Below are 27,690 nucleotides of genomic sequence, written 5' to 3'. Positions count from 1 at the left end.
TAGAATAAAGACAGTGCAGCACCAATGAGAAACAGAGTCCCAAATGCAGAGCAGTATCTGGAACCAGTGTGCCAAAAGCAGTAAACTCAGGAGCCTCTCAGTCCACTTCTGGAATTGTGTTCATCTCTGTAGGCAGAAAGCATCTGAGGTCCCATCTCAGGGTTTTCACTGAGGCATATGCCAGGTCATTGTACCTACTATTTCCAGTGTATTACAGGAAACACTTCCTTTCTGGAAATGGAAATAAACTCTTCCAGGCTGTCACAAGCGACAGAGGCATTAGACTGAGTCAGTGCTGAGGAGCAGTGCAGAAGATGAAGCCTATACCAGTCATTCTCATAGAAAACCGTGACTTTTTGAGCAACTATTTTGTCTATGTCCAAATACTTGTGGTAGGGTGATACTCAAGATACAAGGTAACTTTATATCCAAACAAAAACCTTTAAACAAGGTTCCACTGAATTCATTGTACTGTATGAAATGAATGGGGACCTGTTTTTGCAAGAAATCAGTATAAAGCAATCAAAAATCTTAAGATTAGGTCAATACTGAAATAGCAGATTCCTTTATTGTCCCCTGCTTGTTCATCATGGATTTAAAGGAAAATATTGCTTATCCATCAAAAGTTTCTTTTGCCTTTGGATTATTTTCTTAAACACTATTAATCTCATCAAATTGAAAGAAAAAAATTAAATGTTTGCAAAGTATCTTTCCATTTTTTAAAAAGAATCTAAATAAATGAAAATAAGCCCTAGCAATATTGCAACAATATACATGAATTTGGAAGACAACATAAACTGAGGCAGAGGCTCCAAGTTATCCTGACTAGGCTGTGCAGCAGTGGAAAGGGACTAGATGTTTTTGCCTCAGGCTCCTACATGCTCTTCCTAGCACTTGGCTTACCTAGTTCTGTAGCTTCCTCTCCTCACTTCCCAAGATGTCAATGCTGTAGTTTCTCTGCAGACTGCAGCAGTGAGCAGTGTGACTCTGCATCTCTCTGTAAGATACTACTAAGACACCATCTCTCACCTGGTCAATAACCAGGACTGCTTTGTTTGGGTCACAACAATACCTCACTTTAAATTATTATATTCATTGCATTTTAAGTAACACTGCCTCCTCACCTGTGTCATAGTTAAATGCAGTATCCATAGTCTCTGTCAGGGATTTTGGAGACATGAGGGTGTTGCTGATTGTCTGTAGAAATTCTGTCTATCTGCCTTCATGTGCAATTTTCTGATGCTTCCTTGCACTGAATATACCCATATTTTATCACCTCATATTCTACCAGATAAGTTGTACCTAAATAAATTCAGATATTCTCTATTGACTATTCACTTTTTTTTTTCCTTCTTAATTTTCCATTAGGATTGTTCTATCTGGAGCCCACTGGTTAGTACTAAACTTTCACCTAACCTGCAGGAACTGTTTCTTTCTTCTATCTAAATATGGGTCTCTATCACACAGCCTGGGATGCCTCCAGCTTTGTACTCAGAGGACTCATTTTTCCATCCATCTTGTCATTCTCCTATTCCACAAAAGAAGTGTCATTTAGGTGTGTTTTCAGAGCGAAATGGGCCACATTTATTACTTCTACTAACTTTTACTCATAGCATTTCACCTCCTCATTTTAACTTCCTGTTACTGCCCTCACAGCTGCTAAGCTACTTATCCACTTTAAAGCCTGCTACCATTTTTCTAAAATTACTTGTTCTGAAGAGAAAGCAAAAATTGGAAGCCATTCACTACCACTTATTTAGATAATTTCAGGCAGGCATTTCAGTCCACTTCAAAGGCTCAGGAAAGGTAAACAACTGTAATGGGCTGTAATTACTTGTCTAGGTCATTTTATATTAACTTTCTATCTGTGTAATTTTAATATTAACTACTTTGGTGTACCAACTTCTAAAACATGGCACAAAAATATATTTACTTCTGAGTGTTTAACTGGACAATACCCTTCAAACCTCCCACCTGGTTTTTTTCCTAAGCAAAATCAACATTTTGGTTTTGAATCAGCCTACTGCTTCTTTTTTACCCCCATGGTTCTGGAGATAACCATGAGGTTTGACAAAATTTTGGCAATACTAGAGAGCTCATACTATTCTCATCAGTAAATGAATGTCCCTTTTAGATGACTGAACTGGTAATCAGCTTCTGGTTAGTTAGAAGTGCAGCTTGTACCTCTAATAGTTGTTACCATATTTGCAACTGCCTTCTTATGTTAAGTAATACAGATGTGAGAGGAATAAGGAAATACAGCAATCATTCATGCATGTTTGCATGACAGATATAATTCTTACACAGTTATCTAAACCATCTAATATTTTAAACCCCTCTGCATGTCTTCTAATCACACAGAAAATATCCTATTTCATTACCTATTTTACTTTCCTTCTGAAGTCTAGATCTAATCCCTTTGCCTCAGCCTCTATGTTTTGTTTGGTAAAACATTTACTGGCACAGCAGCTTACTCAGATATAGATCAACATTAAGTTTCTAATTATCTCATTTTGAGTACATCGCAAGCAGACTACAACAAAATTACATGTCATGGCCCTCTCCACACTGGCAATTCATTGAATCATTAAGGCTCAGAGGGACCTCAGGATGTCGAGGTCTGTTCTGCTCTAAGTAGGGTCATCCAAGATTCTTAGGGCTTTACCCAACTGAGTCTTGAAATCATCCAAGATCAGTGAGTCCACAATCTCCCTGGGGAACCTGTTTCAGCAGTTAAGTATCCATATACTGACATTTTCTCTTCTGTATTTTATCAGAATTTAGCCTGTATCAGTTTCTGCCCAGCATCACTCACTCTCCTGCTCTGCACCTCAGTAAAGGGTGTGGCTCCTCTCAGGAGCCCCCACTTCAGCACTGGAAGACTGAGTTCCTTCAGCTGCAACCCAGAGGCAGGACTTGTTTATAAATACTGGACAGTCTTAAAAGGGATGTCCCCTGCTCCTAGCTGCTAGACTTGCTGCAGCATAACTTAGTCAATCTCTTTACTATCACAACTTATATCCTGTATACTACTCCATGCATTTAATTTTTTTCTTTTTTTCTTTATTTTTTCTCACAAAGGATTGTAAGAAAACACAAACAGTGTAAGAACAGTGTAAGAAATGTGAAAGGCATGGAAAAGGCAGCACCTCTACTTCTTTACTATCTGCTTATCTCAAAACTGCTCTAGCCCATCAAATCAAAGTAAACAGATCTGGTCCAGCAGCTGAAGCTTCAAGAAACCTGAACTTACCATTTAACCCACATTTCTGTTCATGAGGTTTTGCCATTTTTAAAGAATTTTTTTTTAAATAGCCTCAAGGAAAAAGTAGGATAAGGCTCTACTTTTCTATTCATTCTCCTAGCTGTACTATCTATCACTTCTTCTCGAAATCACTTTCTCATATTTCATTATTTTACTCTTAGTAGACAATATTACACATACACAAGGTATCAGATGTACTAGTTTATTATTGTTTCTGCTGGGAATACTAGTTATTTTGAAATATCCCACTTGTGCAGAAGACTGAGTTACTAAAGCTATAATATTATTCCCCCACCCTGTTACAGTACTTGTCAACTCCAATTTCATTTTGTTGAGTTTCATACTAAAAAATGGCAGTTTTACAGTCTGAGAAAAGACCTTACAATCCAGTTCCTTCCTCTCAATAAAATCATACACCTAATTCTCAGTCTCTTTCTCATACTTACAAATCCACATGGCGAATCTGTGAATCTAAACCCAAACAATTAACTATATATTAACAACGAAGTAATCAGTCTTCTGGAGTTACTAACATTGGTAGTGTCCGAAGTAACATACACATTTCAGTCTGATTTCCAAAGTAATTAACTCACATTCAGCATTCCCCACTTATCTTCTGCCATTCAGAAACTTGTTAATCAGTATCTCTTGAATAGTCCTTCTACTAATTCTGCATCAATAAACCATAGTGACAATTGTGAATCATACCAATTGCTCAACTGGATGTCAAGTCTCAGCACAAGCTAGCCTTACAAGTCAAAATTAAAAGCCTTTTAGTAACTGGTTGTATAGATACTATTTGAGTTTGGTTTTTTTCTCCCTGGTAATCCACTAATATTTATTGGGCACTGATTTTTAGTATAGGCTTTGATGGTGACTGTGTTGCTTTATCATATGATTTGCTGCCTATACATCTTGGAAGATGTAACATCAGCCACCATGTTATCCTGCCACATGGCAAACAACTACCCTGTAGAGGCAAGTTAATTTGAATATCACAAAGCCTTGCCTTGTAACAATGGAAAACCCCATCAAAAGGAAAACGGAGTAGCACACAATTTTTACATCACCTTACCTTTAACTGGAAGTATTTGGGGTAGATGAAGTAGGAAATCCTGAAATCCCAATACACAGACTGTTGGAATGAGCAAGAAGCAATACCTTTCCTGCCCAGAGAAAAGCCAAAAATATTTGGTGTATTCGTTTAATGAAAGGAGACAAGGAATCAGCCCTAAGGGAATATATTTTAATTTAGCTCTGTGTGATTTTCCCATACTATTGGCAGAACAGGTATAATTAATACAAGAATGAACTCATGAGTGATTTAGTGGCAAACAGGTATGTTAAAGAGTATCACCTAAACTGTAAATATATAAAACACTTTACCTAACTTCAAACAACAGGAGAAATACTTACTGTTTCAAGGGAAAGTACCTAAAACTACTCTGTATGAAGTCCCTAAAATGTACCTAGTACATAGCAACCAAATGCTACATTCCACTTCAAAAGATATTTGTTTGAGAGGAGGAGAATGAGATGACAGCAATGTATTAGATACCTGATTTCTCATTACTATGATGGCATGCATGAAATCCTACCCACAGCCCCATTCCAGCACTACCAGACTTGGGATCAGCTCCATTACAAACTCCACCTGAAACTGAAACAAATTTAACTGACCCACCGAGACACAGAAAGATGTAGAAAACAGTCAAAGCAAAGTATAAAAAATTGACTCTTTCTACTGTCACTGAGTCTTCTGAGCTGCTTGGGCCTTGCACTGTTTTGAGTACAGGTATGTATTTGAACCACACGTTTAGCTTTCATAATTTAGCTTTCACTTTTAAGTAAGAGGCTCAAGCAGACTGAGCCTTTTCAGGGCTTGTCGCCTAAACATTGACTCTTTCTTTGAGACTAGGACACAGTTGTGTGATTCTCAATTTCTGTAACAACTTGAGGATAGTATTTCTCAAAATACTCTTTGTTCCCTTCCAGAATCTATTCACATGTGGTAGCTGACGTTCTCATGTAAGTGATATCTATCTACATTGAGATGGAAGATCAACACACCTTCTCCTCCGCATTTCTACTTTTCTTTAATGGCAGAGGAAGGAGTAGTATGAGCCCTCAGTTTAACACCTAAGTTTTTAGTTTCTCCCAAAATTGTTCTTTAAAGAGTCATTGTGCACACCCTGAGAAGCCTGTAAGCTCATGTCTTGACAAGTGCCAATACAATTACACTAAATCAAGTGAAATTAAGCTTCTAATATTAGGAAGTAACAAAATTATATATTTTGATTATGAATGCTTTCTGGTGATCATTTTGCACAGCATACATTATGAATTCTGGAAATAGAAATAAATAGTTTCAAATCTAACTCTTAATAGAAGCCACTATTATAAATGAACATCAGCAGAAAAGCAGTAATTAAAATATACTTTAATATACTAGTTAGGAATAAACCACAAATAACCTATGTCTCAAACACATTTGGAGTGCCAAACTCAACTACCAAAACCAAATAAAACAGAAAAAGAAGCAAATACAGTATAAAATATCGAGAAACAATACATAACAAGTTTTGAATCATAATACTTACATAAGTAGAAAAGATATTCATAATATTACAATAGAACTGTCTTAGTTTTGGGTCCATCAGATGCAACAAATATTTTTTTTCAGAAATTTCATACACTTTCACTAACTGTACCAGAATGTAAAACATCTATATGCATTATGAAATGTAAATAAACCCCTATTTTCTGTAAATGGCATTAAATTACAGTTTCAACAATTGGAAAGGCTTCACCAACCTGATTAATGCATCAGAAAAACTAAATATGAAAAATATGCTGGGGTGTTCTGCAGCACATGGCAACAGAATCAGTTTTCCTACATGGATTTCCAACACCTTCCTCTCAATAAATTCTGGTTTAGAAAGACAGACAGAAAAGCACATTTTTAAGTATTTCATTCATAGTTTTGGCTTGGTTCATTTTGTTACAAGTCATATTTTGTGTTGTTATATATATCAAATTCTGTCCAATATTATAAACAGCACTATGATTCAGGGTGCAAAACCTAAGAAATACTCCTGCAACAAATATATTTTATTTGGGTTTTTTTTAAATTTATATGTGTGATTTTATATATATAAATAAATGTGTCTGGCCAACCATCAAAAGCCTGCTAAATTTATACTTCACTGAATGTTCTTACTGGCAGTAATTATTGTGAGCAAATTATCTGTATATAAAATAAAGGACAATTTATTCAGAGAAATGGATACTCTAGCAATTCAGAAAAACATGACACTAATCAGCCACATGTTAACAAGAAAAATACCTTTAAGCTCTGCTGTGTTTGGATATAATTTCTTGCCTTCACATCCTTGCCTTACAATACAAATTAAATTCACAAATGTCTCTTTGAATAAGCCCTCTCCCTATCTATTACTCGGATGAACAATCTCCCCTCAGTAGCTGAAAAGAGCCCCAAAGCCAAGGAATTCACTGAAGCAGTTCAAACACCAGCTGTATGGGGATACCCAAAATCCAGTAATCATAATAACTCTCACTCTGCTGTCACCTCCCTGAATTTTCTGGATAGATCTAGATCAATCCTGTTCTCCCAGCACAAAGACAGTAATTTCAAATGTGTTTAACTGAATAGTAAAGAACCCTCACCAGAGTTCACAGTGTTCCCATGCTCTCTTCTGAACCTCCAAGTGAAGAAATCCTGTCATTTTTTACTAAATTACAAGTTTGATGGTTGTAACTGATGTTTTTCCTACTTGCTTTCCCTGCATGCTCCAAAAAGAGAATGTGATTGCTCAGGAACTGCCAGCAGTGTAGCACACAGACCAGTCAATCAAGCGGGCCAGAACTCCCCAACCAGCTTGTGAACTCCAACATTCATATTATGAGCTTCAGTGTAAGCTAAAGAATATATGCGGAGTATATGAGGATGCAATTGCAGATTACTAATACTGGAGAGTCAGCACCCTGACTAAAACAGATCCAGGCACAAAAGCAGTTACATCCATTGCTGGATTTCCTTAGATATATTGCCACAGAATGATTTGTCCAGTATGTCTAAACTAACCTGAGTGTCCTAAAGAAGTACAAAGTAGTTTGGACATCAATTTATCCAGCATCCTAGAGATATCCTGTTCCTAGGGATGATACAAGATCAGGGCAGGTACATAAAGATACTTTATCAATATGCAAATGTGAGAGGTTAGCAAATGTGACACCCATCTACAAGAACAGCCAGAAGCATCTGGTGAACTATAGATTTGTCAGCCTGACCTCAGTGCCAGGGAAGGTCATGGAGCAGATCATCTTGAGTGCCATCATACAGCACATGAATGAAAACTTCAAGCCCATGGGGATCAGATTCAGCCAGTATGGGTTTATGAAAGGCATAGTGTCTGCTTAACCAACATGATGTCCTTCTATAACAAGGTGACCTACCTACTGAACAAGAGAAATGTTGTGGATGTTGTCCCCTGGACTACAGTAATTGACACCATTACCCCAGTATTCTCCTGGAAAAACTGGCTGCTCACAGCTTGGATAAGTGCACTTGTTCATTAAATGAAAAACTGACTGGATAACTGGGCCAGAGAAAGATGGGGAATGGAGTTACATCCAGCTGGCGGCTGGTCACCAGTTGTGTTCCCCAGGGCTCAGTATTGATGCCAGCCCTGTTTAATATCTTTATCAATAATCTGATGAGGGGATCAGGGGCATCCTCAGTCAGTTTGCAGATGACACCAAATTGGGCAGGAGTGTTGATCTGTGTATTGGGTTGACCCTGAGTTGATGGACAGTCTTTAAGACCAATTACGCTTCTCACAATTTACATATTTAAACTGCACAGAAAGGCGGGACTTCCCCTTTGGTCGGAGCTCGCTTGCTGGGAGCTGGGGGCTCCGGAGCCTCCCGGCCCCACTGGGCCGGGCCGGGGCCACTGCCCCTTTCCCCCTTTCCCAATGCTGCGGCACGGACCCTGGGTGGCTGGGGGGGACTGCCTCAGAGCCACAGGCAGCTAAAACCAGCCATGGACTGCTCACAGCTAAACCCAGCCATGGACTGCTCACAGCTAAACCCATCCAGCGCGGCTTCTGGGGACCGGCGGGTCCCTCTCCTCTCCATGCGGAGCCGGCGGAGTCAACAGGAGCCGGCAGAACCTCCTGTCTGCAGCCAGCACACTTCGTGCTGAACTGAAGAAGACACCACGCAGCCAGCAGCACAAAGGGAGCGAGGCTTTCCCCACCGTAAAGGCTGAACAAGAACACTCTTCAACATGGCGGCGTCAGACTCAGAGAGAAAGAGAAGTGAGCCACATGGGACGGAGCTGGAAATGGCGACGGGAGAAAAGAGGGCGGGGCCGCGATTCTGGCGCGCAGCTTAAAAGAAACCTTCTTGCATGCCGTGGTAAGAAACTGTAATACCACAAACTGTTTGTCTCTTTAATCCATTTGAAGAACATGGGGGGATGGAGTATCTTCGTGTGCCTGTGAAGATTGTGAAGAATGCCGATGCCAGGCTTTATAGTAGTAAGAGGCTGTTAGAGACCTGTGGCGAAGAAGAGCCTTTGTGTGCAGGCCAAAAGAACTTATCCTTAAAAAGATGAATAACCCCATGTGATGGCCCATGTTTTGCAGTGTGAAGGAACTGTGAGATTTTTCATGGGAGAGATGTTCTACACACAGCAGATTGTTTGTTTCCGGGCGGATCTGCTGTTAGTGGCAGTTTGGGAACCACGTGCAACTGAAGGAAAAACCCTTTTTTCCCTTAAGCATAAGAGAGAGACTTTTCAAGAACTGGAACACTGACTAACATCCCATGTTCTGTTATCCCGTGTGTGAGCTAGGTAAAAGGAGAGAAGTGCTGGCTGGAGGGGGGGGGGGGGAGATTTGCTCTAATTTTGTTTTGTTATTGTCTCTTTACTTTTAATTCTATTAGTAATAAAACTCTTTCATTGTACTGCAACTGTTTAAGGTTTGTGCCTGCTTTGCTTTTCTCCTAATTCTTATCTCACAGAAGGAAAATAAGTAAGTAATGAATATTTTGAACCAAAACCACTACATTTAATTGGTGTTTCTGCCCGGTTTCGAACTCAACCCGCTACAATCTGCCAAAGGAAGGCTCTGCAGAGGGATCTGCACAGGCTGGATCGATAGGCCAAGGCCAATGGTATGTATGAGGTTCAACAAGGCAAAGTGCCAGGTGCTGCCCTGGGGTCACAACAGCCTCACCTAGTGCTACAGGCTGGGGCAGAGTGGCTGGAAAGTTGCCCAGTGAAAAAGGGGTTGGGGTGCTGGTTGATACATGACTGAACATGAAACAGCCGTGTGCCCAAGAAGGCCAATAGCATCCTGTCTTGGATCAAGAACAGAGTGGCCAGCAGGACCAGAGCAGGGATTGTCCCTCTGTACTCAGCACTGGTGAGGCCAGCCTCAAATCCTGTGTTCAGTTTAGGACCCCTCACTAAAAGAAAGACATTACGGTGCTAGAACATGTCCAGAAAAGGGCAACTGGTGAATGGTCTGGAGCACAAGTCTGATGAGGAGCAGCTGAGGGAAATGTGGTTGTGTAGCTTGGAGAAAAGGAGGCTCAGGGGTGACCTTATCACTTCTACAACTCCCTGAATGGTTGTAGCCAGGTGGGGGTCAGGCTCTTCTCCCATGTAACTAATGACAGGACAAGGATCCAAGTCATGCTAGGGAAGGTTTAGATCGGATATTAAGAAAACTTTCTTCATGAAAGGTTTGTCAAGCATTGGAACAGGATGTCCAGGGAAGTGGCTGAGATGTGTAGATCTGATGCATGAGGACATGGTTTAGTAGTGGATGTACACCTTCTCCACTCTTGTTTAGATACAGGTTTAAAAAAAACTTTGGTTTCTTTTACAAACTATAAATGAATGACATTTTAGGCCTCTGCACATCATTATACTCAGTACACTTCTATTCCTTCATAATTAATCATTCTTTTGAACCTTTTTATTAGCTGATGTAACTTATTTCAACTCAAGAGACGCTAGTATCTCTAGCTATAATTAATTTTCTCTCTCCACTTTCCCTTTAGCAGTATGAAGCACATTCAACCTCACTTTCAACCCATTTTATGCTTATCTAACCAGCAGTTGCAACAAGTGTTGCAATATGTGACAATTTAATATTTTTTTCTAATATTACAAACACACTATTAACCAAGCAATAGAACTTAGCTTACTGAAATTTATTATCAGTCTCAAAATTTTAGTTAAACATCAAATACCTCTATTATTAAGCACAGTAAAATGCAAGAGCAGGATTCTATTAGGACTTTAAGCGCCAAATTCCTCTTCTTCAAATAACAAGTTAGAGCTTTGCCTATTCTCAGATCAACTAAAATATTCTCACAGATGTTTCTGTCTCTTAGCAAAGGGCCACAAGATGAACTGAAATCAATGAACTCCATGAATGACATTAAACAGACCTGCACATCTCTCTTGCTCAGTGACTTCATATATTTGCAGAAAAAAAAGAAAAACTGAATATGGTATTTGCTGAACTTTTACCTCAGAAAGATACCTAAACCCACACTGGATGGAGTCTGAGTGCTCTTCTAGTGGACATCTGTTACACACACTGGCACCAGTGCACTACATCTGCCACCGAAAACTTTTCAGTGTATAGCACAGCCAGTCTCTGCGGGCAGAGGAGGCCTCCTGTCTCCCAGGGGTGTCATTGTCTGTGCATGCCCTACATGGCACATGCCCACTGGTAGTTTTGCTGATTTCTCAGTAGCTTCCAAAAACAGAAGACCAGCAAAAGGGAACATGAGGAGCAATTCACACATCTTTCTCCCACACAATCATTCTACTTAAATCACAACAAAATAGGTTACAGGCCAGAAAACTGTTCTGAAGATGTAGTACAACTCACATCATCTTTCCCAGGGCTTTGTGGCCTCTTTTCTGAAAAATGATGTATTCTAGTCACATAATGGAGGAGGTTTTGTTCATCTGGGAAGTCAATAAAAAGGAACAACTTGTTGCTAGTATTAGTATAATTTATCATGCCTAGAGTCAGTTTCCTGCATGTTGTCAAAGACCTTCAGGAACCAAGGAAATCAGGAACGTCTGTCAAACCAGAGGAAATGTACTGAAAGCACTGCAGATTGCATACCCTTTCATTAAAGACTCAGAGACTCATTAGAAAAACAGTATAGATATTTAAGGGGTAGACTACCAGACACTTGAGTTACAATCAAATGAGCTTCAGGCAAATGCAATCTCCACTATATTCTATTTATCTCCTCTTGTTATAAAATGTAAACATATTACCAGATAAACTTTCAAGGGTGTTATAATGATTAAAAAATTAACATCTAAAAAGCTCTTGAAGAAAAAAGAAATTCTAAAGATTAGAAGAAAAGTTATTAAAGCAAACAGAACACATCAGGTACCTCCCATAGCAATAATTGAAAAGCTTATTACTACTTGAAGTACATTTCTATCTTTAAAGATTCTGGTTTGTTACTGTACAGAAGGAATTTACAGATAATAAACATGAGGCAAACAATCACTGAACTTTCACTTAAGATTTATACATTATGGGAAAAAAAGCATTATTTTTGTGAAACAAGCTCCAAAGAAAAGAAGAGATGGTTTTACAAGCCCTGATGCTCCAAACACTTAAGTTCAGCTCAGATATAAGATTATTTGCATTGAAATCAGAGAGGCTTTTCAGAATCATACAGACTGGCATATGCATCAATTGAAGGAAATTGGCTTCAATTATCACCACCTTTCACTTCAACCATGGTTTTGTGAGTCAACTTCCTGGGTACCCTTTGGAGTGGTGCTACAGAGTTAGCTATTCCATAGCATCTGTTAACATATGGTAACGTTTTTAGTACCATGAGCACACATAAAGATTGGACAAAACCAAGAAATTGCTGCTTGAGCATTATGACTAAATATCATGGAATCATAGAACCATTTAAGCTGGAAAAGACCATTAAGATTATGAAGTTCAACCAGTGCCCTAGCACTGCCAAGTCTACCACTAAACCATGTCCTGAAGTGACACCATCTACACATCTTTCAAATACCTCCAGGGCTGGTGACTCAGCCACTTCCTTGAGCAGCCTGTTCCAATGCTTGACAAACCTTTCCATGAAGAAATTTTTCCTAATATCTAACCTAAATCTCCCCTGGCATGACTTGTGGCCTTGTCCTATCACATGCAAGAAGACAGAAAACTCCACCTGGCCTCTTTTCAGAAAGGTAGAGAGTGCATTAAGTTTCCTCTGATCCTCCTTTTCTCCAGGTTAAACAACCTTTGTTCCCTCAGCTGCTCCTCACAGGATTTGTTTTCTATACCATTATTGTGTAAAACAATACAGAATGACTTTCTTACCTTCCTTACTTGTAAAAACTTTAAGAATGTATATCTAAGTGTGCTACAAAAATCCTTACACTTTTACTCTGTGTATGCTTATGCACAGCAATACACTTAAACAATTATATTCTTAGACTTAAATAATTGATTTTTTAAAACCAAACGAGTCATGCTTTGGTGACCCTACAATCAATATTCACAGCATTTTCAGGGAAAATAACAGTTCAGTCCTCTCCAATGTACATCAGTGAGATACTGAGGGAATAACATAATTTCAAAGTCTCAATAGACTTCAGCCAAATGTGAAAGACAGCTTAAGCACAAACATCACAGAATTCCAAAAGGGCTGCAGAGTTTCTCATAGAACTACTTCAGCTCCTGGTTAGATTTACAAAACACAATATTTGGCATTATGATGCATAAAAAAATGAGCCCCTTGATATAATTTTCAGTCCCAGACCTCAATTGCATGATCCTTTAACATTTACAAACACATGCAAATTTACAGTTCTCAGCTTTTTAAAGTCAGGAAGATCCTTTCCACTATGATGTTATCTGTCACTAATCTCTTTCAGACACCTGCTCAACTGAACACACTCAGAAAGTCACCAGCATGGGAACAGCCCTCCTACGCATCTTATCTTACACAAAAAGAGTGATAACTAAAATCGGAATATAGTCCTGTAACATTCTTTTCCTTCTTTGCACATACATTTCTTTTTAAATGGATAACAATATAATTGTTTCCTTTATTCGGAATATAAAAGAATTCCAGCTAAAACCTTCATTGGTCCACCTAGAAGATGGTTTTTTTTTAAAGAAAATATGTGAAAAGTCAGCTTCATTCTTTTAATATCTAAATAAATCAACCAAATTCTGAAAAAGACTCTCTTGAACACACAAAAAGATGGAAGTTTGTGGTCTCCATTTAAAGTAGTGCACATTTTAAATCATCTGCTCTAAATAGTAGAATTTTTTTTCCCACAATCCTGACTTAGAAGCATGAAGTTTTGTAATTTTTTAAGAAAGGGCTGAATAAACAAAGAATACTAAACTCTACAGAGAACAAATCAAAGAGCTATATGGTACAATGCCCTGGAATTCAGTGACAGCAGAAAGCCATGATTTGAATATAGTTATACTGCATATAAATTGTGTAAAAAGCATCAAAGCAGTTAATGGATTAATGTGGTACATAATAAAAAATAATTAAATCGCAGTATCAAACAGTCACTGACCTGGGAAATATAGCAGTGAAAAATACCTACATTCGCTGATAGAAACTCAAGTTCTTTATGTTATCTTCAAAGGAAAACTAGAACACCTGCCCTATGCAACACAGTCATATCCTTAAATTTTGAACAGTTCTGCAGAATAGAGCCTAACCATTACATCGAATATAACACACATACTGTCAGCAAATTGCAAAATGAGAATTAAAATAAAAACCAGTTTCTCCAAAGTACAGCACTTTCAACACCACGATGTGCATATTGAACTTTCTCTCAGTGGTCGTTACTAAACATGGCGATATTATAATCACTACAAGCATGGCTACTCCTCAAATATGTCAGGATTTTGCCTCAGAATCTCACAATCATTTATAAACACCCTACCCAAACTGGAGGTCCTGTTTGTGAACTTTTTTAGTTTTAAGTTGATTTTGTACAAACTTAGCCAGTTTTGATGAACTGCATGATAGAAAGATATTGGAGGTTTTGCATGGCACGAAACTAGAATGCATGCTTACAATCAAGTACTTATTAAAAAAACCCCAAAACACTAGTCTGTACATAGATCATATTCTACCCAAATGTCAAGACACTAGATAATTCCTTTATGCTGCCTTCCTGGTTCCAGACACCTTTAGGGAGTCAAGTGTCTGGAAGAAACAACCTATACATCTATTGGATACATTTTTCTCACTGTCTCCACAGATATTAATGTAAGATCCTATCTTATAAGATAAATAGTGAGTGATCCAGTCCATTCTCTTCTTTCTTGTAAAAACAATGTATGTATCAAACGTAAAACTACTGGAAAAGAAAAGGAAATTATTTATTAATTCACAATTATGCAGAATAATTTTTTTTTTTTTTTACCATGAGCACAGTTAAGCACTGGAACAGGCTGCTCGGAGATGTTCTAGAATCTCCATTTTGGAGAAAGCCAAAATCCACTCAGAAGAACCCGCTATGGCTTATTTTTTTGAGGAAAAGGTTGGGCTTGATACCTCCAGCAGTCCCCTCCAAACTCAAATACTCTATGTTTCTCTGAAGACTACAGCAAGGACAACAGAAATATAGAAACCAAAAAGAGCACCATGTGTTTTCCTGATTTTTAGATTAAGGTCTAACCTGAAAAAAAAAAATTATGCCAGAATTCATAAACTCAGAATGCTGAGTTATTCTGATATTGTGAATTTTCCATGCTTTGATCCCACATAAATTTCCATAGAGCAGAAACTGTGAAAAAACATTGAAATCCATGACTACCTTTTAAGCATCATACACTGAAACTTTGAAAAATAGCAGAAAAGAGATTATTAAGTAAAATCAGAACTATTATTAATGAAATACAAATAGTAATTCTAGGAAAGGATGGCAGCAGCGAGCATCAAGCCTTCTAGATTGCAATTTAAGATACAATACAGTCTAGAGGAAAATTACAATCGAATCCTCTGAAGAGGTTACAAATTCACATTACATAAGCTTTGTGTAGCTAGTAAGTCAAAATAAAATCTACTGAAGTTAAAACTGTGATACTGCTAAGAAAAAGAAGAACCAGATGAAAGATGGGGAAGCTGATTTTGTTCCTTGTACAGAAATACATTCTGCAAGTAGAACTTGGAAGGGATTTATGTAGGAAACCAAATTAATTACTTTAAGCACCTGAAGCATTTGATTTAATGGGATTTTGATGCAGCTGGGAGTTTGTTCACACACATTTATGTCTTCCTTACACTTCTCCTGAAAGTTTCACATTAAACCCTATGAACCTTCACACAGCTGCTGAATACTTTAGCTTCAAACATAGGGAGCAGTTTCTGACTAATCTCTGTTTGATTTTTTATAATAAAAAATTTCAGAAAATACACATAATTTTTTGCAGTTACCCAGTAGTTCCATTGCATCATCTTCATTGTCAATGTCTTCTTCGGTTACAGATGGAGCTGTGCTTTGAGCAGAATCAAAGGAGTCCTGAGAAAGCATGGCAGCCAGCAGTTTCTTATGTTGCTGCTGTTGATGTTTTAATCCTTTGGTCTTTGGCTCCATTTTTAAGCTGTGAGGGAGGAAAGCACAACTTTCTCTTACTGGTGCCCTCTTCAAAATATGTCACTCATTCCCTGATCATTGGATGTCCTAAAATATTTTGTGTTTTCAGTTTTTACCTAAAAATTTGATTGAATTTGGGAAATTTCCCTTTGACTTTATGTGCACTAATCAAGTTTAAATAAGCTTCACATATAGAAAACAGGATGTCAGTTACTAATCAGTATTGCTAAGGCATTGATGCATAGCAAAAAGCTGACAACAAAGAACTGCTCCCTTGAGTGGTTTTGATACCATTACCCCACAGGATTAAGGGCCTTATATTTATAACAATTTTTCTGATTTGCTGAGTTTTGTCTCTGACCTAAATAACAGAGAACTGGAATTGCACAGAAGTTAGAAGGGTCTGAGGTAGGACTTGCTACAGTTTGCCATTTCTGATTCCTTAAAATATCAACATAAAACAGACAGAAGTTTGGTGCCCCACTTGAGGGGCACCTCATTGAGTGACACCTCAGACTGTCCTTACAGTGTTGCAGGAAGGCAGAATTGTTGCAAATATATGATTTGTAGTATAATCAACAATCGTTCATTTCTCCAGCAAAGATAAACACTAATAAGACAAAGTGCACCTTGGAGATGAAGAATGGGCTTTGAGCTTAGGACATCAGGTTATGGATGGGGCCTCTGCAAGCTCTAGTTCATTTCACGCTCTAAGAGACAAGAGTATCATAATAAAAACCACTCAAATTCCTCATTATGTACATACATTATCCCTGGAGGAAGATTCCCAAGAGCCTTGCATCTTCTCAGAATTCCTCCAAGAAATTTTTCATGTAGAAAACTACTAACAGTGACTTGGAAATGAGTTTAATCCTATTTTCACGGTGTTCAAATTTCTGAAAGATGAGCTCAGTACCAGCAGGATTGCCATCAGCACTTTTCTATGGTCTCTTATCACTTATTAACACCTTGCCTTCCTTCCTTACAGCAGCAACAGAGAACAGTGCAAAACCAGTGACAAACACAATCTTTCCACTGTAGCAATCCAGAACATCAAGGGCAAAAAGGTGACCCTTCATCCATTTGAAAAGACATCACTAATACAGCTACCTCAGACTGGCTACACTGTCTTTCCCAGTCATAGTAGTGACACCTGTCCTTTTAGCTGCTCTCTTTTTTTTCCTTTTTTTGAGTTACTGGGCCATGCTTTCAAATAAACGACATGTCTGCTTCCGTTGTTCATCATCACAGGAATGCATGTTTTTCAGGAGGAAATGGTGATTCTGTCACATGACACCGATGACACTTAACTCTACCAATGATCTGTCAATGCCTAATCCCCTGGATATTTATATAGCGTTTCATATATGTAGCATTTCCTTATGTTTAGTGACAGGTAGAACAAAACATACTACCTGGAAATAATGGAACAATTACAGTTTTGACTTTCCTATTCTTATACTTTTACTGCATATTAAGATTAGTTCTAAGAGTTTGCTGGCTTATCCCATAAATCCTGATAAATAGTGATCAATAACCTATCACTTTTTATTAGAAATGTTGCTAAATAAAATTTAACAAGATAAAATTGGAAACATTGAATGGGAATTTTTCAAATTGCCTCCCTTTCATTTGCCAGGTAAAAATGTAATTTAATTATTTAAGGCTACATTAACTATGAAATACATAAAAATTCTTTACAACTGATAACTTCACTCTTTTGATAGCAAAACTTATACTCTTCCCACTGTTTTTAGATTTACGAGGCATTTGCTACATTAAAACCAAGTTATCATTACCTAGTACTTGTCTCATGCATTTGGTGGGCGGTCACTTCTAAATTCTGCTAATAGCACTTTAATTCACAGTAACACTGAATCAGACCTTGAAGCAACCACCAGTTATTAGTAAACTGCTATTAAATATTCAGATTAATCTTGATCAACTTCTAAACTTCCATATATAGTTGGCATCAATTTTAGTATCACCACTATCTAGAAGTTCTGCAACTTTATGATTCCTTCGCAAGACTGCAAACATGATTTTTATACATGCCTTACAAAAGCTGATGAAATGCTAATGAAGCAAAGAATTATCCCAGACATAAAATCAGTCAACCAAATGTAAATCCATGTGCTGCATGTAATTTAGTAGTTACTGATTTCTACTGAAAATCAGTACTCCCACTTAACGATACATATTTTTCAATAGGCCTTCAGCACTTACTGCACCTAAAAACAGAGATATCAGTATCCCATGAGTCTTTCCTGGCATAAGGTTCCCTATATTCTCCTTATTCACACACCAGGCAACCTGATTTTGTCATGATACTCAACAAGATTCCTCAAATACTACTCTCAAAGCCATTCATCACATTTTTTAATTATAGCATTAGCTGTGAGGTTTCTCACAGCTTGTACCACCCTCTACAAAGAGAATAATGTGCTGCTTTGAATCATCTGTTGCTCAGAACTAGACCTCTTTGCTTCCTTCTGGAAATTAGAGATGCTCATTTCTGCTCCTTTCTATTGACAGAGGGGATACAATATCCTCAATTTGCTCTGCAACATGGAACAGATCTTTATTCAGTGCCTTTACTGGACTGCTGAATAAGGAAAAAGAAACCCAGGTCTGCACAATCAAGCTGTAGTGCCCAGTTGCTGACTCCATTATTTTCCCAGGAACTGCACTGGAGAGACCCAGAGTCCGAGTTGTGTTGGTTCCTGTCAAAGGTCTGGCTGAGGGATTGTTAACTACACGCTGCTACTTCTTTGAAATAGTAGTACTCACAGGTACCCCCACGACAATTTAATTAAATGAAGTACTCATGGATAACAAATATTCCCAAGATGTGAGGAAAGTTAATGAATGCAGTCTGTAAGAGCACATCTAGTCACACATTAGTTTCAGTGTGACAGGGAGTTGAATTCCAACACAGAAAGCACCTGGAAGAATGTGAAGTGAAGGAATACCTTAGACATTTTCAAAGGGAAAGCAGAGAGTTTCTGCCTTCCAAAAAAAGGAAGAAAAAGGTATCTGCTGCAGTCAAAGTACTTGTTATAACCAAGGAGAAATGCTACAAGGCTAAGGGAGAAACATAGGTGTTTAAGCCAATTAACAGAGGCAGTGCAGAAGATTTACACTTAAAAAGAAAGCCTTTTAAAGCAAGGCTGTGAGTACTTAACCTACTGTGATAAACATATCTTTAAATCATGGAAAACGGACTCCTTGTATTATAATCTCATTCATGTAGCTGAAGCACAAACTCTTTCAGTCAAGCACAATAAATCTTCAGAAGTTATTTACTGCAAAGAACAAAATTTTCTCTTCAAGAAAGACTTGTTATTAACATCAAAAAGCTGAGATGTGAAATGAAAATGAATTTAGGAAGTCCTGTTAAAAATAACAAAGATATTGCTTCCCTTGTCTATCTCTCCTTTAAATGAGAAAATGAGATTTATCACTAAAGTGTCAAGAAGAGTAATAAATAGCTACTACCAATCCTGGAAAGAGAGAAGGGTATGAAGTATCTGAATGAAGCTACGCATCACAACATTATTACACAATGGACCCCAACCATGTCAAAATACCTAGCTTTACACATGGGAATAAATCCATAGGATTGCAAATGGGTATTAAGTTAATCATCTATAAAAGCATGAGAAGAAAAAAGTCACGTATTAATGACTTCTATTTATTCTACATGTGCTCACACTATGGCATGGGTATTAAAAAGCACTGCACTCTGCCCTCAGAAATAGAATTTTTGTAACAAAGACAGCTCTGTTTCACAAAATATAAATTTTATAGGCCACATCAAACACCCACCTTCCTCCAGGACTGCTGCTATCCTCACTGTCCCACTGCTCATTTTTATTTCTTGGTATTGGAGGCTGCAGCATCTCAGCAGCCAGAGGATCTGCATCATTCTCTTCACGGCCAATCCATTCTCCAATCACACGAGGTCTGAGAAGGGGGGTGTTGAAACCTGCTGTGTCCTGAAGAGAAATAAAAATTTTTAAAAAGAAACAATGCACTGTTTGGTCTCAAACATAGATGTAAATAGAGAAAGAAAAAAAAAAATTAAAAGTACAAAACCAATACATTACATTATCATTTCAGAGGGCTACAAAATACCCAGAAACAATAATGGACTAATGAAAAGTTTCCCATTAACAAAATTCCAAGAGATATTTGTGTACCCTGATGCCTCAAATGCCTCTTTTTTTTTTTAATTGCAACTGTAGAAAAATCACCTTTTTTTTAAAATAAATGCACAGCTCTTAAAACCTTCAGTGTATCTGTTCTGCTAAGCAACATTATACATTAATTGGTATAAAAAAAACCCAACCAAAAGACTGTTGTAGATTAATAGCATCACTCTTATTTGCATTATGAATTTATGCAAAACTAATAAATACATCTGTATTTTGCATTTTAAAAATAACCCTGCTGGGCTTTACATAATGTATCTTCCTATTTTGAAAATTGTATTAACATTTGAATAAAATGCATTTCTGAAACTATTTTTAACCACTTACTGGAGGACAATAAGCTGGACAGGATTACAAGAAGCAAGCAAAATGTAACTGACATATTCAAAACAATAGCAATACCTTGCACCATCATATCAGGAATTTAGATTAAAGAAACAAGTTGTCCTTAAAATTATATGAAAAAGCATTCTGATGTAGTGAGTATCTCTGTTTTCAATATTACTAGAATGGTTGTAGATAAAGGGTCGTGTACAACAGTACAGTCAAACTAAAAAAACACACCTGCATACCAGAAAAAAAAAAAAGATATGAAATTATGGGATAGGAAGAATTATTTTTCTTTAATTAAACTCTTCGTAGGCTAGTAAAGACATTTCAAATACAGTGTGCCTAATTAGGAGAGATATATTCCTAACATTTAATGAGTGAAAATTATAGGAAAGCAAATCCTTGGCTGTTACCTAACTTAGTGCCTCAATAAATATTCCTGCCATAAAAGAATGCTTTCCAAACAAAAAGCATCTGGAAAAAGTACAGCACATTGACTACGTAGCCTAGAAACCATATTTTCTCTCTTTTCTAAAAACAAACCACTTTTGAAATCTCCTCCTAATTGAAACAGATATGGTTAAAAACACTGTTTGAAGTAGAGGCCTCTACTGAAATGAAAGAAAGAAAGAAAAAAATAAGGCTGCAAAGTGCTTTCAGTATGAATATATTTACCCTCCTCTGGCTAGATGCTGCGATTTTGCTCAGCACAAGAACCTTTTATTTTGAGAGTCAAATGTAACCCAGGCCCTGGATCTGACTCACTCATCCTTGGTCTTTTTTTCTCCTTTCTGCAATGTGCCAGCAAGTGCTTTAGCACACTCCACTCTCCACACCTCTGCCCAGAGTTGTCCACCACTTGACTAAGTCACTTTCATACAATGTTTGTTTTCTGCAAGGACCACTGAAAATTGAATCTGTGGCTTCAGATGCTTTAGGATACTTAACCACTGGTGTCCTTTTTTAAATGTACTTACAAATACATGTTTTGTGCATCTACTTGGAGCTGTGTCATAGCCAGGTAATGTATACTAGATGAGAGTCACCTCTGGGCACTTGACAAGTGTAACTTGTCACAGGTGTGACTACCATCATATGCTTGTCAGCTTAGAAAAAAGATTATTTCACTACCCACAATGCCTTCATTACACAAGGTGCTTTTATTAGTTTAAATATGAACCACCTGGCCCCTTACGAGGTTTATTCCTATTATTCTAGCTATTTTACCCTTCTCTTTCTCCCTAGAATACTTTCTAATAATAAAATTTTTTCCTGGAACTAGTTAGTTAGAATAATTTGCAATATCAATCTTGCTAAAATATTTCAGTCCCTTAAGTGAAAATGCAAAGCACCTAAATATTTGCCCTTTTTTCTGTACTGTAGGTTTTTCCTGACACTATGAACTGCAAAATCAATGTACGAATAAGTAAAAAATGAATGCTATGACTGTCCTCGCTACGCTTATTTCTTTCATAGGCATTTTAGAGATTAAAGTAGCACTTTCATATACTCTACTAACAAAGATGTAATTTACATTACATAGTCATGCTTTGCCTCACTTTACCACCTTGCCTTCCTTTTTGACTCATGTTAGATTAGTACACCACAGTTTCAGTGACCTAATTTATTGTCCTCCTTTCAACTATATAAGCACTCAGTGAAAACACTAAATGGAGAATCAGAGACAGCTCTATTCAGAACCAGGATGTTTATTTGGCACTGTATTTCAAAGCTGCAATAAATTGAGATGAAGTATTCTGTTCTCAAACAACATTTTATAGTTTTGGTTGGGTTTTTTCATATAAACTTTAGAATCTTAATTGATTTCCAATTTACATTCCCCCACAAATAGCAGAAGAGATTGACAGTGACATTAGTGTGCAGAGAAATATTTTCAGTAGAGGTAGGCATTTAAATTTGTATTAAAACGAAGAGGACTATTTCATGGTGCAGCCTGAACGTCATCCACTTATCCACATCAGTGGCTACCAATTTGACACACTCAAGCTTCCTTTATGTGGAGACTAGGAAAAGAAGGGAAAGACTGAAGGACAGCTGATTCTCCTCTTCACGTTGCACTGAGATGTGGTTGCTGGATGCAACCTCTACCCGAGAGCACAACATTTGTATATCCATTTATTTACGCATCACTTAAAAAGCTCAGTATTCCTATTTTCTGATATGGATTTTGAGGGAATCTCCATAGTGAGAAATACTTCGGGGTGAGAAGAAATTTGGGGGTTTTTATGATTTAAGAATAGCTATTTCTTCTATTTTATTAACTGTAACCTGTTTCCATTGTAGTACCCTACATATAAGAAGAAAGTATGTCCTAGACAGCATAGAAAAAAAAATTTAATATTGACATTGAGGGTCCAAATCTACTATTAATTTTTAGGTCTTTGCTTGGATCTTACTCCGGATCTCTAATATTTAGGTGTCTCACATTAATATGTTTGAAGTGACTGAAAGATATCATTGGGAATTCCAGACAAATTTCACAGTGCTATGACAGGTCTCACTCTTCAGTGTTTTTCTCTAGAGTTTTTTTCAGCCTAGAACTCTATTAGTATCAAAGAATGGCTAACATCCTAGCTCTTCTTTGTTTACCTTAAACCCTTCACATTATGCATGGAAGTGCGCAGTTTCCCAAAACCCTTCAATAGTTTCTGTTCAGTGGCAAGGAGGGTGAGTCAGTTCAGAAATCTGTATTATATTAACTCTGCATTTTAGTTTTAAAATATGTGACTGACAAGGCATCCCTTATTTTCTTTCCTTACACAGTGTACTTGCAGTGCCAGTTTCTGACTTTACATAGCTTCCATGGCCTAGAGACAGAGGCTGAATCATCACGAGAGACAGAACACCAAGCTCTGCAATCCTGACGTAAATGAAAAAGAAGGGAATCTCTTATAATAAATCTGTTTTAATTGCATTAATTTTAGGATTTTGTTTTGCTTTTTTTCCAAGGCTACCAGTGAACTCAGAAATTTTAGAAGATAGGTCAAACTGAAAGATTCAATTTTGACTGAAAGACCGATCTTGTGTGCCATATTTTCTCTATCCCTGTCTTGCAAAAAAGCTCTAAGTACTGACAAAAAGCTAATATAAGCAGATATTTGACAAGAATCCATTTAAATGAAACACTCTTTCACAAAAGTGATTCAGAGAAAACTGGTTTTCCAAATCCAAATGCTCAAGTAACTAAGCAACTAACTTATTAACTGGATTACTTGGAAGAGGAGTTGCATCAACCAACAATACTGATTAAGTACTCCCCTGACAAAGGAAACTAGAGGTTACCGAAGCCAGAGAGAAATAATTTTTTAAAAACAGACAATCAGAAACAAAAATAAAGAAACATACATGCATTCTCTGTTTTTTTAAGGTTCATAATTTAAATCACAGATAAAAGAGCATAATTATGGGCTCTGTCATAGTCTTAGTTCCCCAAAATATTCGTGATCATCAGGAAAATAAAGCAAGGAAGAGCATACAGAAGAGTTTTATATGTCTCTCATAACATCTATGCGATGCCGATGTTTTAACAGAATTCAATGCCAAATTTGGCCATGCTGTTCTAGACCCAAGACATGCATCTGATGAGTTAAGCTGTTAATCCAAACCACAGATGAACGTGGTTTCAAAAATTATTCAGTGTTGACACAGTTTAGATAAGGAAGCTCTAGTATCAGCATGTATTTCTGAAGAAAGAATTACAACTTGACTACATTTGTACCTGAAAAATAAACATCGCCTGTGAACACATTCAGATGAAATAGAACCAAATTCTTCTGAATGTTAAAACAACTATTATCAGGTAGTCTTTGGCTGCTTTTGGCCCAAGACAAGTAATACATGTAGAAACAAGACACAGGAACATTTCAGGAATTAGCTTGTGTAAGGGATCACTCCTAGGAGGCACGATTCCATGAAATAGTCCTGGGCATGCTTAAATTCTTAACACAGACTAGACTTTACATTCATTAAAATTCTTAAAGGGTCAAACAAGAAATAGAAAGTTCACTAAGTTCACTAAGAAAGTCTCACCATGGAGATAAAAAAATCACTCTTTGTGGGGCATACCCCACAACTCTTCATCTCTAAATCTGTGCTAAAGCCTGCTAAGAAATACTGCACAAACGATGTACTCTAAAGAGTTTGATTGTTCGCGGTTTTATTTATTGTACAAACAGCTTTTGACTTCAAGAACATTCAATATAAGAACTGAATGTATATAACTTAATTCCAAGTTTTATTTTAAAAAAACCTACTACCTTCCTATTTCAAATTATAAAAAATAGAGTATATAGTAACAAAAAAACCCTAACTCTTCACTCAAGCTGGATTCTGTGGAAATTCCCCAATTATGTTCTCCATCTCAGTTTTCACACCAAATAATTAAATTCAAAAAACATTAATGTTTTTGAACAATAAGAGACCATAGTTTAAAAAAACCCAAACCAACCAGAAATTGTTTGCTAAAAGTATGTGATACCAGGATCTAGCCTAAACTGTCTTTTTCCTCTCTCAAACAGTATCTTACAGAGTTTTTTTCAACAAAAAAACCAAAAACAAATGGAGTTCTTCATAAGTATTCTTAAAGGTGAGGGCTCTAATGGAAGGACTTTCTAATTGCGTTTTACATCACTTTTGAGCCCAGTTATGGAAACAGTAGGAAGACTTAGGCCATAGTTTGGAAATGGCAGCCACAGGTGCACTACTGCATGGTAACATTGATCAGTCTTACCTAACCGGCCTTCCTTGGAAAATGCAGTGAAGGTATTTTATATGCACTTGCATCAGAAAGACTTGTGTCCTCATTTTACCAGCAGAAATAAAAGTTATTTAAAAACAGAAGTGTTCTGTATTAACCATTATTCCTCTGTCTTATATACCTTTCGATCTTATTTTCCTGACAGCAATGGTTTCTGACACCAAGAACACAATGCAAGTTTCTTGGCACTAGAAGCACACTGCTGTTCACTGCTGAGAATTGGTAAGAAAAATTGGTTCTGTTTCCTTAAGTACTTAAAAAAACCTAGCTTGATTACTCTTTCAACGTAGAATTTATTACAGCTAGAACTAAAATGCATGTTAACTGTGTACAGTATCAAAAATGGCCAGAAGAGACCGTTTTTGCATTCAGCAAGGAGGTAAAGGCTGATCTTCATGCCTTGTGCATTCCTCAGTAAACCTGGGAAGTAAAAATAATTTCTAAATATTCCCACAAATCATATCTGGGAACGCAGAATTCAATTTCATGAATAAAAGGTATTCAAGGCTAAATGTTTCCAAAAGTACACAAAGTAATGCAACAGACTACATTAAGCAAAGATGGCGGCAAGATCAACCATATTTCCACGGTCTCATTAAGAGTCTTCTAAACTCACTGAGTTTTTTTTCCATACTAGACAGCCCATCCTGGGTCAAGCTCTTAGTATATCCACATACACCATACTTACCCATATAGCTTTCCATACCCAAACTTCCTCTGAACCCAACAGAACTGAAGCGTATATGCCAGGAGAGTGGCATGTGCCTTATCACAATCATGTGTCTCTTTGTACTGTTCATTAGGCATCTTTTATCAATCTTACCTTATCAAGTTCATCAGAAATAGCAATGCCTGAAAACAAAACAGATTAAAAAAAAGTATTTAGAAAAACGCTTTCTATAAATGTATTTTACTACGGCAAGTAAAAGTAAGGTTAAATCTGAAAACTGTACATCCTGTTCTCTGCATGCTTCTGTACCATACAATGTATCATATTTTTTTCCGTTAGTGAAATTGCCTGGAAACAATACACTCTTCATTTTTCTCAGCTGCAATATTATCAAAATGACTTTTCAAAAAACTATGGAAATGAAAATAGCAGATGTGCCAGTAAAGTGACAACAAATTTAAGCATACTTCTATCTTCTTTCTAAAATTAAATCAGCAATATCAGATTTACCAATGGACACATTATTATGCAAATCTCACCCTGACCAGCATGCATAACACATTATGCTGCAATTAAGGGCAATATGGACATTTCTCTTCTCTCTTTCTTCACAATGAAATGTAGAAATGATCCTATAAAAATAGGTGGAACTTCAGAGAATAAAGAAAATTTCACAATAGAATACAAAACTTTTTCTAAATCCTCTGAAAAAGAACTTGTATATTTGCTCATCTTTTCTGCAGATGCTTGCCCAAGGCTTCCCTATGCCTGCTTCCATCATGTCATGTTTCAATTATTTCTATTCTGTAGCACATTAAGTATGCAGAGTTGGTCTCAGAATTTTTAATTTTTTACACACATCAGTATATCACAAGGCGTAATCAAGTCATCATATATATAATGCTACATGTTGAAAATTCTGATACACTGGAAGCAAGCATCTCCTAGGTTCTTATGAGGTTTAATGAGAAACATTTCCAGATTAGAACTTCAAAAACCAAAGAAAAGCTTCTCCTGGTGGAGGAAAGTAAGTGGAGAAGTACCCATAAATAGGGAGAACACACACTTGAAAATTACTTTCTAATTTTTATCATGTTATCAAGACACCTTCTTTGACGGAATGCAAGAGTTGACATTGCAAAATATGTAGTACCAACTGAGTAGAGAGTTACTCTTCCTAAAATCACACTAAAGAGTGTAGCAGTATAAGCTAATATATAAGCATATACATATATATAAGTCTATATGATTTGGTATAGCACAACTACATGAATTCTTTGGGGTTTTTTACTGTGCTTTTCATGATTAACTCGATTTGGCTAATTTTCAGTTTAGAGGAATACCTTACAGCAATTTCTGTTTTTAAAAGAACAAAGTGCTACGAGAAATGCAATTATAATTTAAAGACCTCATCAACATATAAGAAATATGGCATGAGTTAACAAAATATTCACAGTAATTCAATAGTACTAAAGTAGATTCAATTGAAAAAGATCTGTTTTGACTGATCCTTCTATCCCTCACTGCAATTAACCAGTTTTTAATAACTTCAGACTATTATTTAGACACAACACTAATGCCCAAAGAGCATAATAACCAGGTTGCATCAACCAGACTATAAGGTGCTATGAATTTCTCCAGTTCCAAATGGACATCTTCTAGAGAGAATATAAGTGCACTCTTGAAGGTAGTAAAAACCTAATTCAAGCTTCTTTTCACCTCATCTTTGAAAACCTGATTACCATCAACCATCACATG

The 27,690-nt window shown here is 37.0% G+C and overlaps 1 protein-coding gene across 1 annotated transcript in view; it reads right to left on the bottom strand.

Moving 5' to 3' along the window:
- LOC309580624 (uncharacterized protein C8orf34 homolog) overlaps nucleotides 1–27,690 on the bottom strand; it is a gene marked incomplete at both ends in the record, with an annotated part of 143,006 nt that overhangs the window by 67,495 nt on the left and 47,821 nt on the right. Inside the window, 3 exons of the mRNA XM_082294738.1 lie at nucleotides 15,782–15,948; nucleotides 19,770–19,939; nucleotides 26,086–26,114. Of these exons, the coding sequence (XP_082150864.1) occupies nucleotides 15,782–15,948; nucleotides 19,770–19,939; nucleotides 26,086–26,114 (366 nt within the window). The remainder of the gene's footprint in view (nucleotides 1–15,781; nucleotides 15,949–19,769; nucleotides 19,940–26,085; nucleotides 26,115–27,690) is intronic.

Source organism: Coloeus monedula, assembly GCF_965178545.1.
Source record: "Coloeus monedula genome assembly, chromosome: 1".
Taxonomy (NCBI): domain Eukaryota; kingdom Metazoa; phylum Chordata; class Aves; order Passeriformes; family Corvidae; genus Coloeus; species Coloeus monedula.
This window is presented reverse-complemented; position numbering and strand designations above follow the sequence as displayed.